This window comes from Scleropages formosus, chromosome 22 (genome assembly GCF_900964775.1).
Source record: "Scleropages formosus chromosome 22, fSclFor1.1, whole genome shotgun sequence".
Classification (NCBI taxonomy): Eukaryota; Metazoa; Chordata; class Actinopteri; order Osteoglossiformes; family Osteoglossidae; genus Scleropages; species Scleropages formosus.
The window spans coordinates 15,221,269-15,235,059 of NC_041827.1; the positions used below are offsets into that span (position 1 = coordinate 15,221,269).

The window sequence follows — 13,791 nt, forward strand, 5'->3', positions numbered from 1 at the left end:
CACACTTGGAGGAAACCCTCTGAGGCCGGCTGCTACGTTTAGTTTTATGTGCCTTATATTTTCTTTAAATAAAATGTGTAAGCTTCACTAAGTGTATGCATGATCCTAGTGCAATATTTTAAAGAAAGAGTTGCCTTGACTTTCTGCTTGTATTTATACACATGCTGCTAACACGGATAAGAAAATTCTCTCTACTCAGAAGTGAATGGGACAGATGAGGCTTTGTACACAAAAACATTTAATGGGGCATAGGTCTAGATTTATCTGGACCTTCAGTTCTTCCACAGTAGTAAAAGAAAAGCACAATTTACATACTTTGAAAAACCTTTAACTTTGAATTTATAAGATCATAAACTTGTAAAAAGGAAGGAAAAAACTGATACAACTCACATGTTAATGTCTTCATAATCAATCTCTGTGCAGTACCAGACTACCTTGAAGAAACACAGTGTCTACATTCCCCCCCCTCCCTATTCTCACCTTGGTGTCAAGACAAGTTTAACATGTTGTACCTTCAAGTAAAAGTCTATATATACAAACCAACAAGAGGATGCCCTTATACTCGCTAGCTCCTGGAAAGAGACCAGTCCAGGACCAGCTGGCTAACTGGTGTCACACTTGTCCTTCAGAGCCATCCAGGACGCAGTAGCACTCCTGTGCACCTGGCCATCCACTGCTGTTTAGCGCAAACACTTCAGTTCATCATGATGAAGTTGGATTTGCAGTGAGCTGAAGAGGGAGGAGGGGGGGGCATTTTACATGAACCTTTTAGATGTTTCAACATGACTGTATTGGGCAAAACCTCAGAAAAGACACTAAACCTTGGACACTGGACACCTAATGATCCTGATAAGTCACTTCATACACAAGCCATTAAGTTTACTTTTTCTGCTTTTGATGTGTCTGCAGTTTCCTGGTCACAACTGAAGGAGGGAGCCACAACTGGAGTAATATTTTAAACCAATTAGTGATTACAGGTTTTCAAAAATGCCACCAAATATTCCTCCTAACTGCCTGTTCTCAAAGTCTCTGCACAGTACTAGGGTGAGGCTCACCAATGAACTCGGCGACAGGGTCGTGCTCCCCCTCTGTACGGATGGTGCCAGCAATGCTGTCGTTCTCCAGGATGGGCAGAAATAGCTGCACAAAGTCCGACGTGTAAGGAGGTGCGATCACATCCAGCACCTTAGGAAAAACAGGCAGAATGTGAAAATGGCCAGGCAACCTCAGAATTGGATTAGGTCCTAATTAAACTTTTTTCCAACGTGAAATGAGATGGAGAAAAGGGAATGAATCGGACAAAGGTTGCATGAACAACAAATAATAGTGACTCTACTGAGAAAGTACTCATTTTTAATATCTTCCTCAAAAGAGAAAGTCTGTATGTCTGTCATCTGACAGTAATCCAAAACTAACCTATTTATTAATATATTTAGTGTCTTATGTTCTTCTGCAGAATGCATACTAGACGCTATCAACCGACATCCAGGTAGAAAGTTACGCTCACCTCTGTGACAAAGTAGCGGATGAGTGAAATGTCAGTGTTGAGCTTTTCCAGGCACTTGCGGATGTAGCTGACCACTGGCAGCACACAACCTCTGCTGAGCAGGTGGACCATGCGGTCCAGCAGGGTCTTCTTCAGTTCGAGCTGGGGTATGTTTGTGGGAAATAGTCGTTCACAGTCAAAGTGTCAGCTTTACATGTAATCCTGGGTAAACTAGGCTCCTGTCAGTGTACTCTGTTCAATGGTAAAAACATATTCCCCTGCAGTATGGAGCTCAGCACCTGAAGCTTGTGCCTTTATGGATGTGTGTGTGTTGCAATGTATGAAAGTGGAAATTCCAGACACCAAAGTAGCACAAATTGCTGTGTGTGTGTGTGGTCTCTGACCTGCTCCATGACATCGAGCTGGGAATGCTCCGTCTCAAACAGCTTGACGAGTAGCTGCAGCACTTGAGGGTGCAGGAGCTGGTGGCAGGTGCTGATCTGAGGACATGGGACAGTGTTTCAGAACCATAGTACAAACCACACATTGCTGCAGCACATCCCTGATTTTAAGGCCACATTACCTCATCCAGCAGTGCCAGATGCACAGGAGTGTGGTCAGTCTGTAGCTGGAAGTAGCGGGGTTCTGACACTGTCCAGTCCACCCATTTCAGTACGCCCATGGCCACAACCGGGAAACTGGTAGAGAAGTGCAGACACATGAAGAAAACAGGAACGCAGAAGGGAGCGACAGTGTGGTAACCCCAGGAGGTTTGAGCTATGCTGGGCAACGTACCGGATGCACTGGTACAGTGTGCTGAGCTCAGCCACCAGCTCTGTGGCTCCCTTGTTCTCATTGCAGCACAGATTGTGCACCGTCTCCACAGCCTTAGAGGTGGACTTGAGCTCATCCTTATTAATGTTCACTCGTTTGTTCTGAAGGTGGACAGAGGAGGGGAGATTTAATGAAAACCGCAGCTCAAGAACTACCACTATATGGTTAATATGTGGAAAAACAAACATAAGAGAAATGAGCTGAACATGTTACTTTGGGTTACTTAAATGCTATTATGTTATCAATAGTGGAAGTGAAATTTTCATAATATGATTCATGTAACTTTTTCAGTAGTGACATTATATTAAAAATATTTGAAGTATAGCGCTGAAGTACAGTTTTTACATCTTTTTATGCAGGTTTTTAGTATTTAGCTGTGGCCAATTACACATGCGTGTAGTGTCCCCAACACAACTTGGGCACCAGGGTGAACTCAGGCACACACCTATTCCAGCACTCCCTGTAAGGGCGGCAGGTCATGTAAAACACCTGGAAGACAGTGCTATTTCATCGATCGCACTTGTGCTTTAAGCACTGGGGGATTGGAACAGTTAGCAATACAACTGGAACATCTGTTTAGCAAAACATCACAAGAAGGGCAAGAATACTTGTTCATGCAGGTACAATAAAAGATTTGCTGTATTAAAGGCAGTATTTTTTTTTTTTTTCCTAAATTTAGTTCAGGTCTACAATGACTCACCTTCTTCCAGGTCTCAACCACACTAGCAGCATATGCCAGGATGTGAATATACTTGTGTTTGTGGTCCTGGTTGATCTTGGCTCCTGGCTTGAACAGAGACTGCATAAAGAGGTCCAGAAAGGCAGGTACTCGTATCTGCAGAGAAATTTAACATAAACCGCTGCTGAAAAGAAAAACAGCTCTGAAGGACCTTAAATTCACAGTAACACAACGTTAAAGCAAGTTTATATAAAATCCTAACAAAAAACCTCATTGCAAATCCAGTAGTTCTAGAAACTTGATTAAATACAAAAAAAGCATGAGGTGCAAAACCACGATAAAAAATATTTATAAAATATTATATGTTTAATATAAAATGTTTTAAAATCAAGGTAAAATACAACTATTTGTTAATTGTCAACAGTAAAAACAGCTGCATACAACGACACTAAAATACCACTACGAGCATAAAGAAATAAAGCACAGAGAAAATAGAATGCACTCACAAGCTCCACGGGGGGAGGATCCATACTGCTGAACATCTTGAACAGCACGGTGATGTCAGCAGGGTTCAGTGCTCCTTTGGAAAGCATAGCCCCCAGGGCCTGGCATGCACGAGGGTACGCTGCTGCTGTGCCCAGGGCCAAAGTGATCTGACTGGCATCATGGCCCCTGAGACAAAATACAGTGATGCCAGTCTAATGCGATGTCTGAAGGCATCAGTGCCCCCCAGACAGCACCTGCTAAACTAAGGACTCTTAGCACAACCACTGTGTGCAATGTGGGGTACAACTTGGGCAGGATGCGATGCCTCCATTGCAAGGAACACGCACACATGCAAACACACTCACAAAAAGCAGTCATACAATCACACGCAGATGAAAATTTGGTGTTGCTGAATGGACTGTCTTGGATTTTCTGTAAATCTGAGCATTACATTCATATCAAGGACAAGCCTGGAACAAAGGCCATGTGAAGAGGCATACCTCTGATGAGCGTACTTCTGCACCTCCTGAGCAATCCTACGCATAGCAGAGCCTCCCTGCTCTTCCTGGGATAGAATGGACATCATAGCTTGAGCAAACAGGTATGTGTGCTCTCCGTGGCACACCATCTTCTGCAGGAAACATAGAAAACACAAGAGAAACCCTCGGACCAGTCTCTGTTTCAACCTCACAGTAGGTCCAAAAAAAAGACCAAAAAAAAAAAAAAAAAACACCCCTTATATATTTCATAAAAATAAAAGACGTACATACAATGCATCTTACAACTTACGTCACAGACATTACATTTAAAAAAAAAAAAAAAAAAAAAAAAAAAAAACCCACACACATAAGGGTCTAGGATATTTAGCACCTAATAAAATTAAGGCAACACATGTACAAAATAAAATCACTTTTTGCACTGAATAAAAATATGTAATCCTGATTGTCAGTAAAAGGCTGCTGTAGTGAAGAAGACCTGCTATACAACTCACAGCAAACTCCGGAAGGTTCTTCTCCAGATTATCCTCCCCACCATCTAACAGCGTAGCCAAGGAGGTCCGCAGCACGCGGGAAAACACCTCTAGCTGCTGGCATGCAGTGGATACACTGGTGATCTCACCTTGGTAGCCTGCATCTGAAATGAGCTGAGATAGAAGGCGCTTGTCAGTCTGTGGTTTGTGTAGGACTCTTGAGCAGGGCCAACAGATTAAATCCGAACAAAATGACCTCAAATTAAACAAGCTTTCGTTTTAAACTAGGTCACAGGACCAGGAGAAACCTCCATCGCCAACAGTGACTGCTATTAAGAACTACACAGCACACCAGTTATGATGTAATAATGACATAGCAACGTGTTACTTCTTGACAGGATCTTGAGAAAATATTTTATGCGTGATGTGATATATTACACAGTTACGTTGTCCAGTCTGGTATGAAGGGAAACGACCCAGTACCTTTACAGTAAAATTGAGCATAAGGCAGTCAGGATGGGCCTCGGCCAGCTTATAGAAAAGGTCTCTCCACGTGGTGTGGGCAATCATCTGTTCCAGCCAGGCTGGAGTCTGAAAGCAAGCATGGCAGAAGGTTACTTCAGCAAGCAGTAAACCGCTGAAACAAGTCCAAACCTCCTGGGACTGCTGGAGTCAACTACAGTCTGAAAATCATTTCATATGAATAATTCTGTGCAGCTACAAAACCATGACCTTACAATGAACTGGGAGAAGTTGGTTTAATTCACAGCAGAAAAGACTAACCAAAAACAACAGACAATTTTTTCCTGAAACAACTGAAACAATGTGTGTGCACATGTGGTACAGTTAATAAGTTCTAAGACTGGCCAGTATGCGGTGCTGCTTGGATGGAAAGCAATCAAGGCATGCAGCACATAAGCAGCACACAGTGGCCAGTCGTCTAACTTACGGTCTGTACCACATATATAAATTTTACTGACTGCATACCCCATGGGAAAACTGTTATACATGTTATGTTCTATTTACAAAAACGAGCAAACATTAACTTATTTTAAGTGACCAAAAAGTGAAGGATCACCTCTCCTTCCACAGTGAAGATGGAGTCAGCTTTCTGAGGGTCAAAGTGCTTGATCAGAAGACTCTTCAGGTGATTCTCTACACGCTCTTGTACCTGTGCTGGCTCAACACCTGTATAACATGAATAATAAAATACAAGGACAACTCCTAACCATGAACAACTGCGGGTCATCACCATGCCAACCCTAAATTCACATTCTCTCATATGTAATGAGTATTATATATTTTAGTTATGCCATTTAGATATTTGCATTCATTCTAATGTGTATACATAAATTGGCACCGCAAAGTATTGTCATATATAGCCTGTGAGAAAAACTGGTTCATACCCATCTGAATTAGCCACTCGGCAAGAAGGTTAACAGTCTGTGCCACAGCAGAGTAGTTTTCAGACAAGAGTTGAATAACGTGCTCTGGGGAACCACCTGCTTGGAAATACCTGTCGAGAGTTAGAGAGGGACACTGAAAAAGACCATGACCATCACATGAGGAACTCACTCCTTCCATCGGTATAAACACACCCGATTAATGAAAATGCTTTTGCCAGCAAGTGCAATATGCAGAACTGACAAGATACTTATCAACACAGAGTGAGTCCCATCACAGTGACAGAAACCACACACAGTGAGAGTCAAATCACAGGGACACACAACATAAGAGCTCCTACATGAGTCTTAGGCCTGAAGAGCCAGGTTACTGTGTGTGAGTCTTTCTTGCTTTATCTTCTACATTTACAGTTAAATGCATTACATTTCAAAATTAAACATCCAGTAACATATTTATGGTCTTTGTTAATGTTCATATAATCACAGTTTCTCAAACTACACTTATACTATTAAGAATAATATGACCTACAGCGCAAGTACAAAAAAGAGAACAGCATAAGTTGTTCATACAATAAAAGTGACAATTGAGTATATAAATGAAAATACTGAAAATTAATTATAACACATTACAGTTTTGCCCGGTTATTAATTTAGATCGTGATTTAATCACTTGCTGGTGGCGCCGTTCGTAAATCAGGGGAATTGTTACGGTTATGCAGACGTCATACAGTAAATTAACGTAGAAATGAAACGTGAGGGTTTTACTAAGCCCAGCATACGATTAGTAACACCAAGGAAAAACAACAACAACAGGAGTTGTGTTGCTTACGTTTTGAGCGTATTGAAAACGGCGGGCTCCATGATGTAGTCCCTGGAGGAGAACTTCTGCAGACATTCTTCCTGTATTTTGCAGTCGGACTCCCCTTCCACATAGCCGTCCTCCTGACGTGAAGGGACATCATGAGACACCAACAGAGAAACCATGTCACATGTGTAAACCTGGCTGCGGCTGTTTCCTACTTAACCTGCCTGGCTATCCGATCGCATGATACTGAAACTTTATTTATTTTTTTTGTCACACACAGTACCTACAACGTCAGCTGGCCCTCGACAAGCTAGCGACCATCTTGGTATACAGTTGAGTTAGTTCCATTACATATTTTAAGAAGTTTATTATCTCAGAAGTAATAACAAATCAGAAGTCACGCAGTCAGACTCAAAAGAGCCATCTGTCTGTCCCTGATGTGTTCAGCTAACAAAATTCAAATCAAATGCTTCCTGTACGAAAGTCAAAAAATTTGCTAGCCTTACACAAGGCTTACCATGCCACCATCTGGGCCATCCCAATCTCCAGCCGTTCCGTAATATTCTTCTTCCATTGGAGAAAGACTAAATAAAAAAATATTAGTTTGGATGTATTACAAACGAAATTGCATAATATGCTGCTAGAAAATTATCTATGTGCGTTATAGTTGTAGAGAACCGAGAACTAAGTTGGCGCTTATTTAACGCGTCATTGCAAAACACTAACGGTACAGTTCTAGGTTATACTGCAGCGCAGCAGCGCTCCTGCGCAACAAATATTGTACTTTACTTTTCTTGCGAGTCTGTAAAATTGTACATAGGGGATATGCAGTTATTACAAACAGAAAGGAATGAAATGGTACTTACTAAATTATTGCGGTGCCAAAAATGTCTATTAAAATTACAGTTTGTAAACTTGTGCATTAGGCTATTCTTTACCTAACTATTTCTGTTATACTTCTTAGCCCTGTTGCTCCTGACATTATATATCACTGATTGTACAAGACTGATTTTGGGTTATGGAATCGCTTTTGCTACATCAACATTTAAAATGAATTAACACAGGTTCTTATTCAGTTGTTGGAGGCTGTCCTGATAAGACACCTAATATATTACTTGTGAATCTGTTACATTAAAAAATAAATGTATTGGTAATTATAGCAAGACTATTTCTCGTATTTGTTCAAATTCATTCAGCTGCAAATAATTAGCCAATAATTACTGCCCATAACTCGTTACTAAAGAACTAAACGTTAACCTAAACTAAATTTAAAGAATGCGCTTCAGTTCAGTGTAATTTCACGCTGTTTGAAGTTAAAATTAAGTAAAAATTCCGTTGAATCTTTTTTGTTTTTAGAAGAGTTTGACATTTAATTCTAAAATGTGACGTAAAAATAATTTTTGTCTGATTGTCCTTTAATTTATTACGCCGGCCCCGCGATTATTACAGCTGTGAGTGTGTGTGTTTATTAAAGGGGAAACACATTAATTGTTTTTGGAACTTATGGGGACATTAGTTGCTTGTGGGGGTCTATGAAAGACGTAATCATTGTGTCGCGACTCGTGGGGATAAAGTCACTCTTTTCCTTCACGAACACACACACAGTGACAGTTAGTACAGTACGGCCTTCCGCCGAATTCTCGTAAACCAAAGACATACTTACCATTAATTCCAGTGATAAACAAACATATTAATGCATTAAATGAGCCCCGTGCTGCATTCACTCTAAAATAAAATATGTCCGTATGACCCATTAGAATCGACAGTTACCTCAGTATTTACCACCCGTTGTTCCCCTTCACGAATTACTCGCTATATATTATAGGACAGGTGTCCGCGTGCGCGCCTCGAGCCCGCTTCGGTTCGCTACGCGGCAGGAACGGCTCTCCACACGATCTCTGTCTCTGTGTAAAGTACCAATTCAAAGTCGAATGCAAAAGCGCCGAAAAAAAAACCCGAAAAGACTAAATAGAAAGCCATACATATGTCATCACACTCACCGAACGAGAGTTGACGCGGCGCCTCTCTCTCCTTCTCCTGGGCCGTGCGACTGGATGTGGGTTCGAGTCCCACTCAGCCTGTGAGGAGTTTGCCTGTTCTCGCCATGTTCGTGTGGTTCTTTTTTTCCCTGGTGCTCCGGTTTCCCCCCACAGTTGCAAGACGTGTTTCAGGTGGATTGGTGACTGGTGTGTGTGGGTGTGGATATTTCATACCGTTCTGCCGTACAAAAGGGTGGATGGTTGTAGTGTATCAAACACTATTATAAGTCACCTTGGATAAAGGTGTCAGCTAATCACCGGTTAATAATCATTGTGCATCACTGTGGGGAAAAAAAAATGTCTGCTAAATGAATAGTGTAGATGTAAATGTCTCTTTCCACTCAGGTGAAAAATTCAACATAAGATGAAGTAGCAGTGTTAAATGAAACCGCTGGTAAAGTTGAGTTCTTGTAAACCATTTGGACGTATCTCAGATTACGACTGTGCTTTGAAATGGCCGAATGCCTCTGAAGGTCACCTTTGGCCCGGTACATGGAGCCCTTTCACCCCCAGAGCAACCGATGGCCTTGTGGGGGTTAAAACCTCAGGTCGCTCGGAGCCACAGGGACCCGCATTCATCCCCTTTTCAGCCTGCTGTCCTCTATCCTACAATAACATATATGGTCGAAAATATAGGACAAAACAGCCTACGATAACGCTCTTTTCCTTCATGCAGCTCTGGCCACCCCAAATACACGTAGGTACACTTGTACATGTGACCAGAAGCATGCGACATAAGCACTTTATTGATTCTGTTAAACCCTGAGCATTTCACCTGAGCAGATATTAAGACCTTCAGCTATAAACAGTTTGAGGATATAAACCAGAGAGCAGGTATTACATGGATGCTCTAAATATTATATATATACAGTATATATATTTACATATATTTATATATTTAGAGCATCCATGTAATACCTAATACCATGTAATATTTATATCTACATATATATATTTTTTTTTTCAGCCTACACTGGACTAATAGGGAAGTACCAATTGTGGATGTTATGTATTAACCAAGAGGTACCTGAGATATTACAGAACTGCTGACGTATCATTACAAAATCCACACATGTATTTTACTTTGTAGGCAAATTAAATTCAACTCTGCCTATTAAGCCCAATTTTTCAATGAGGTTGAGTCTTCACCACAAAGCCATCGGTGCCCTTGGACACCTTCGTGACCTTGCCGTTGACCTATACGTGCCCAGCAAATGCACCCGGAGATCTTGTGAACTCATAGCGAATATTTCTTATACAGGAGCACCTTCTGTTTCATTAGTCATCGTCTTCTTTGCAAAGGTCCGGGTGTATAGGAGCTCACACTCGTTCACTTTCAATACTGCCTCGCGGTGTAAAACGGATTTTGGTTTTATGGCAGCTGGTCACTTTAAATTAAAATGTTGGAAATTTATCAATGGCAATGAACCAGGTAGCACAAGCAGGTCCCATCTGAGCCCAGGTGGTGACACGTATCAAGGCTACAGGGAAACGGGCCCCGACTGCAAAACCTACATTTCACACCACCACGGCACTGTAACGTGTTGGAAAGAAGCGAAACCAATTAAACTTTACTGAACCCCATTCCCCTTTCCCTGTGTGTGTGTGCGCGTGGGGGTTAACGCAAACAGTATTACTCTCTGCCTTTACAGCTGTAATTGAAGTCTTTGTACAAAATGTACAGGAAAAGTCAGACACATGGAAAAAGCAAGATACATTGAAAACAGTCAATGTAAAAAGTAGAAAGCCAGGTGGTTTTTGGTACTAAAATTACACTCACTTATTGCTGCAGCGAGTTTAACTTGAAAACATAAAAAAAAAAAAAAAAAAAACTAAATTAATGCAAATTGGTTAACTCTTTCCCACCCTCACCGCTGTACCAACATCGTGCAACAAACGTGTAAAATAGTTCAAACGGAGGGGAACGGTGAAGTTTCTGTGCTCATTTTTTCCAAATATGGTAATGAGGGGCAATGAAAATTAAAAGGAAAAAAAAATAAAAAATAGTATGCACATGCAACAGAGTGGCCCAAAACCAAGGCTGTTCAGATGGTTTAGTGTGTAAGGGGATGTGTGTGAGAGTGTTGTAGAAAGGGGGCTGATCTTGGCGGTACGCTGGTGCCTGGGAAGGAGAGACACAGACACAGACACACACACACGTGGCCCTCCCATCAGGGCACACAGGAGTTAGCCTCTGTGGTGCAATGCCAGGAATGACCCAAACATTAATAGAATGATTTTTTTAGCAAAAAACAAAAAAAAAAAAAGGTTTATGTAGAAAATGTTTTTGTATTTGAATTTCCCTTGTGAGAAGAAAAAAGAAAAAAAAAGCAGGCTAGTTACACATCGCATCCCTGCTGTTCTTCCTAAAATGCAGGCTGATGAAGTACATAACGTATTGGAAAAATTTAATATACTAAAAAAAAAAAAAAAGGGGGGGGGGGGGGGGAAATAAGGCAAAAAGAATGTACAAACAAAAAGCTATGGGCAGCACCCTCCCCCATAAAGAGCGAATGATGTGTTGGAGCGGGGAAGGCCAACCCAGCTGTACAGCGCAGTGAAACAAACCTTACATCTTAGCTCATTTTACACGTACAGTCGTGATCAAGGCACAGGGATCTTCTACAAGTTTTTTTTTTTTCAATAAAGTTGTACAAAATAATACATTTTACAGTCTGTACAAGAATAATAGTCCAGCAGTAAAATAAAGACAGACATACCAAAAGCCTGGGTTTGAGGGTGGAGGGTCAGGAGACTCAAGCACAGGAAGATTTTTAAAAAAAAAAAAAAAAAAAAAAAAAAAAAAACCATGAGCAAGGGGAGTCTGGGGCCTGTGTTTCCAGATGACTGTCCCATTGGTCATTCTTGTATTCCATATTTTTATAAGAACTATTCCATAACAAAGGCTCCCAAAAAAAAAAACAAAAAAAAAAAAAGACACTTTACAGTCAGGAGTGTAAAAGATTGTAGGTCAGAACAACAGGGTTTGGCAGCAAAGGACAGAAAGGGATATATAGAGAAATGGCAGAAGGGGAAAGAACGGTGCACAGCGGCAGGTCACGCGTGCACACATAGTGTACACCAACACAACTGGGGAGATTAACAAATAGAAGAGCTGACTTGTGTATTACAGCAAAATAAATTTATATGTATGTATATATACATACATATATTATATAAAATACATACATATATTTATACACACACATATAAATATCTATATATAGATTGAATTTTTTTGCACTGCATGAAGTTCTGTTATGCATTGTATTCTTGTCTCCTCCCACTTTACTCTTGAAGAACATAGGACAGTCCTGTGAGCTTGAGTGTAATTAAAGTCAAACGCTTCCCCACACACAGCCCTCCCAAGGCAGACTGTGCTTACAATCTTTTAAGCTCATTTATTTATTGGTTTACATTCTTCCTTGCCCTGCACTTGTCCATCACTCTCCCCGATGCTGGCACAGAGGTGTCCATCTCAGCAGGAGGAGGAGCCCGTCAGGCAGTGCTCTCTTGTTCAGGACCAACAGCAGCTGAACAGAATAAAAGCATGTATATGTGCATGTGTCTCTGGGTGAGTGGGTGTTTATGTGCAGTGTGCTGCTCTGATAGGAAAAGAATGAGTGCTGGGGGTGCTGCGAGGAGGGTCTGAGAGGGAGATGCTGAAGAGTACCTCTGTGTGCGTGTACAGTGACATGGGAACACAGTCCTGAGCGCCGTGACAAAGTGCGTCGAAGTTCAGCAGTTCTGGCTTTTCAGGTGGTGTTTATTTCATTTTTCCTTTTTAAACTTGCGATCACTGCTGTTTAGAAGTCTTGAAATTGCGCTGTATTTGTACTTTATTGAAACGCTGAGATAAGGAGTCCATGGGAGAACACAATAAGGATGGAGGAGAGGACAGGTGGGGATTAAGGAGTGAATGGGGAGGGGGGGGGGTAGGGCCTTTTGACAGTTTTTTTTTTTTTTTGCACCAACTCCCCATCACAAGAGCTCGTACTGGCGCAGGTGCATCCTCTGGATGATGTCACGGCAGTCGTTGAACACGCGACGGATGTTCTCCGTGTCCACGGCGCAGGTGAAGTGCGGGTAGCAGTAGTGCCGGCCATCCCCACTAGCTGTACTGATCCTCTGAAACGGCCAAGAACAGGGCCCATTGGCAGTGATGTTATGCTCCAGTTTAATAAAAGAAATTTTAAATTTTGTTTCTATAATTTCATCTCAAGGAGTAACATCATAACAAGAGATAGCAGCAAATGTGACACTTACCAGAAACTCGTCTCGAATGAAATACTTTGCTCTGGTAACTCTCGGATCCTCTCCAGGTTCAGGTAATGCTAGAGATCAGAAAGTGTTACTGTCCCCAGTGGTCTTTAAAACATGCACTATGCACATCTCCCCAACATATATATCTCCTCCAGAGAATGAAATGGGACTCACCATCATCTGGAGTGATGTAGCGTGCAAACTCAGGGAAGTACTCCTCAATTTTGGACTTCCCTGCCAAAACCTTCTCAGCTAGCAGGTCCTGTTTGTTTAGGAAGAGGATGACAGAAATGGTCCGCAGCCACCTGGGGAGATGGACAAATCCATGGAGCTAGAGATCCCACTGTCAGTGGGAAAGTACTTTGCAAATACATTTTCATGTCTCGTTTAAACAGCTTGCTATAAACTGACTAAATATTGCCCAAACACGGGAGCCACAGCATCAGGTCATTCACCACAACATTACCAGATTCCTTACCTGTTGTTCCAGATGTTCTTGAACAGATTGAGAGCTTCCTGAAGGCGGTTGGTCAGATTGTCTTCCCGGATGACCATGTTGTAGCTGCTGCTGGCCACCACGAAAATTATGGCTGTCACATCTATGAGGACAAAGAAAGCGCTCCAGGTACCTTGGACAGCCACCCTGTACTTTAACCTAGCAATCTGTCTATAGGACACTAACCACACCATTAGCAGCTGTGGATAGAGAAAGTGTCATCTAATCCTCACATCCAGTGAAACCGCCATCACCCTAAGAGTAGCCTTACCATTAAAACACTGGATCCACTTTCGGCGTTCATCCCTTTGACCCCCAACATCAAACATA

The 13,791-nt window shown here is 41.8% G+C and overlaps 2 protein-coding genes across 4 annotated transcripts in view; both read right to left on the minus strand.

Annotated features, from left to right (window-relative positions):
• Positions 1-5: 5 nt before the first annotated feature.
• Positions 6-8,691, minus strand: nelfcd (negative elongation factor complex member C/D). Of its 2 annotated transcripts, none has more exons than XM_029247890.1 (16): positions 8,664-8,691; positions 7,181-7,247; positions 6,688-6,800; positions 5,862-5,971; positions 5,534-5,643; positions 4,939-5,046; positions 4,477-4,629; positions 3,986-4,116; positions 3,506-3,671; positions 3,021-3,155; positions 2,282-2,421; positions 2,070-2,184; positions 1,891-1,986; positions 1,508-1,648; positions 1,056-1,185; positions 6-729 (listed from the first exon to the last, which is right to left on the minus strand). In XM_029247890.1, exons 2-16 carry the CDS (start codon positions 7,235-7,237, stop codon positions 695-697), a joined length of 1,740 nt encoding a protein of 579 aa, XP_029103723.1. In that variant the 5' UTR covers positions 7,238-7,247; positions 8,664-8,691; the 3' UTR covers positions 6-694. The 2 variants fall into 2 exon arrangements, with proteins under 2 accessions (XP_029103723.1, XP_018597851.2); XM_018742335.2 differs by lacking the exon at positions 8,664-8,691 and adding an exon at positions 8,434-8,508.
• A 2,836-nt stretch (positions 8,692-11,527) lies between these two features.
• The window catches only part of gnas (GNAS complex locus), a 49,694-nt gene continuing 47,430 nt past the window's right edge, over positions 11,528-13,791 (minus strand). For both annotated transcript variants that reach the window (XM_029247816.1, XM_018742319.2), the window contains exons 8-12: positions 13,733-13,791; positions 13,444-13,564; positions 13,140-13,270; positions 12,969-13,036; positions 11,528-12,830 (exon numbers count right to left, since the gene is read on the minus strand). In XM_029247816.1, the coding sequence (XP_029103649.1) occupies positions 12,684-12,830; positions 12,969-13,036; positions 13,140-13,270; positions 13,444-13,564; positions 13,733-13,791 (526 nt within the window). In that variant the 3' untranslated portion in view covers positions 11,528-12,683. The remainder of the gene's footprint in view (positions 12,831-12,968; positions 13,037-13,139; positions 13,271-13,443; positions 13,565-13,732) is intronic.

Coding starts and splice junctions, on each gene's coding strand:
- nelfcd (XM_029247890.1), bottom strand. CDS start 7,237: ATGGAAGAAGAATATTACGGAACGGCTGGAGATTGGGATGGCCCAGAT. Junction 5,972..6,687: donor GTTTTCAATACGCTCAAAAC/GTAAGCAACACA, acceptor AACTCTCGACAG/GTATTTCCAAGCAGGTGGTT. Junction 730..1,055: donor CCCTGTCGCCGAGTTCATTG/GTGAGCCTCACC, acceptor CTCCCTCTTCAG/CTCACTGCAAATCCAACTTC.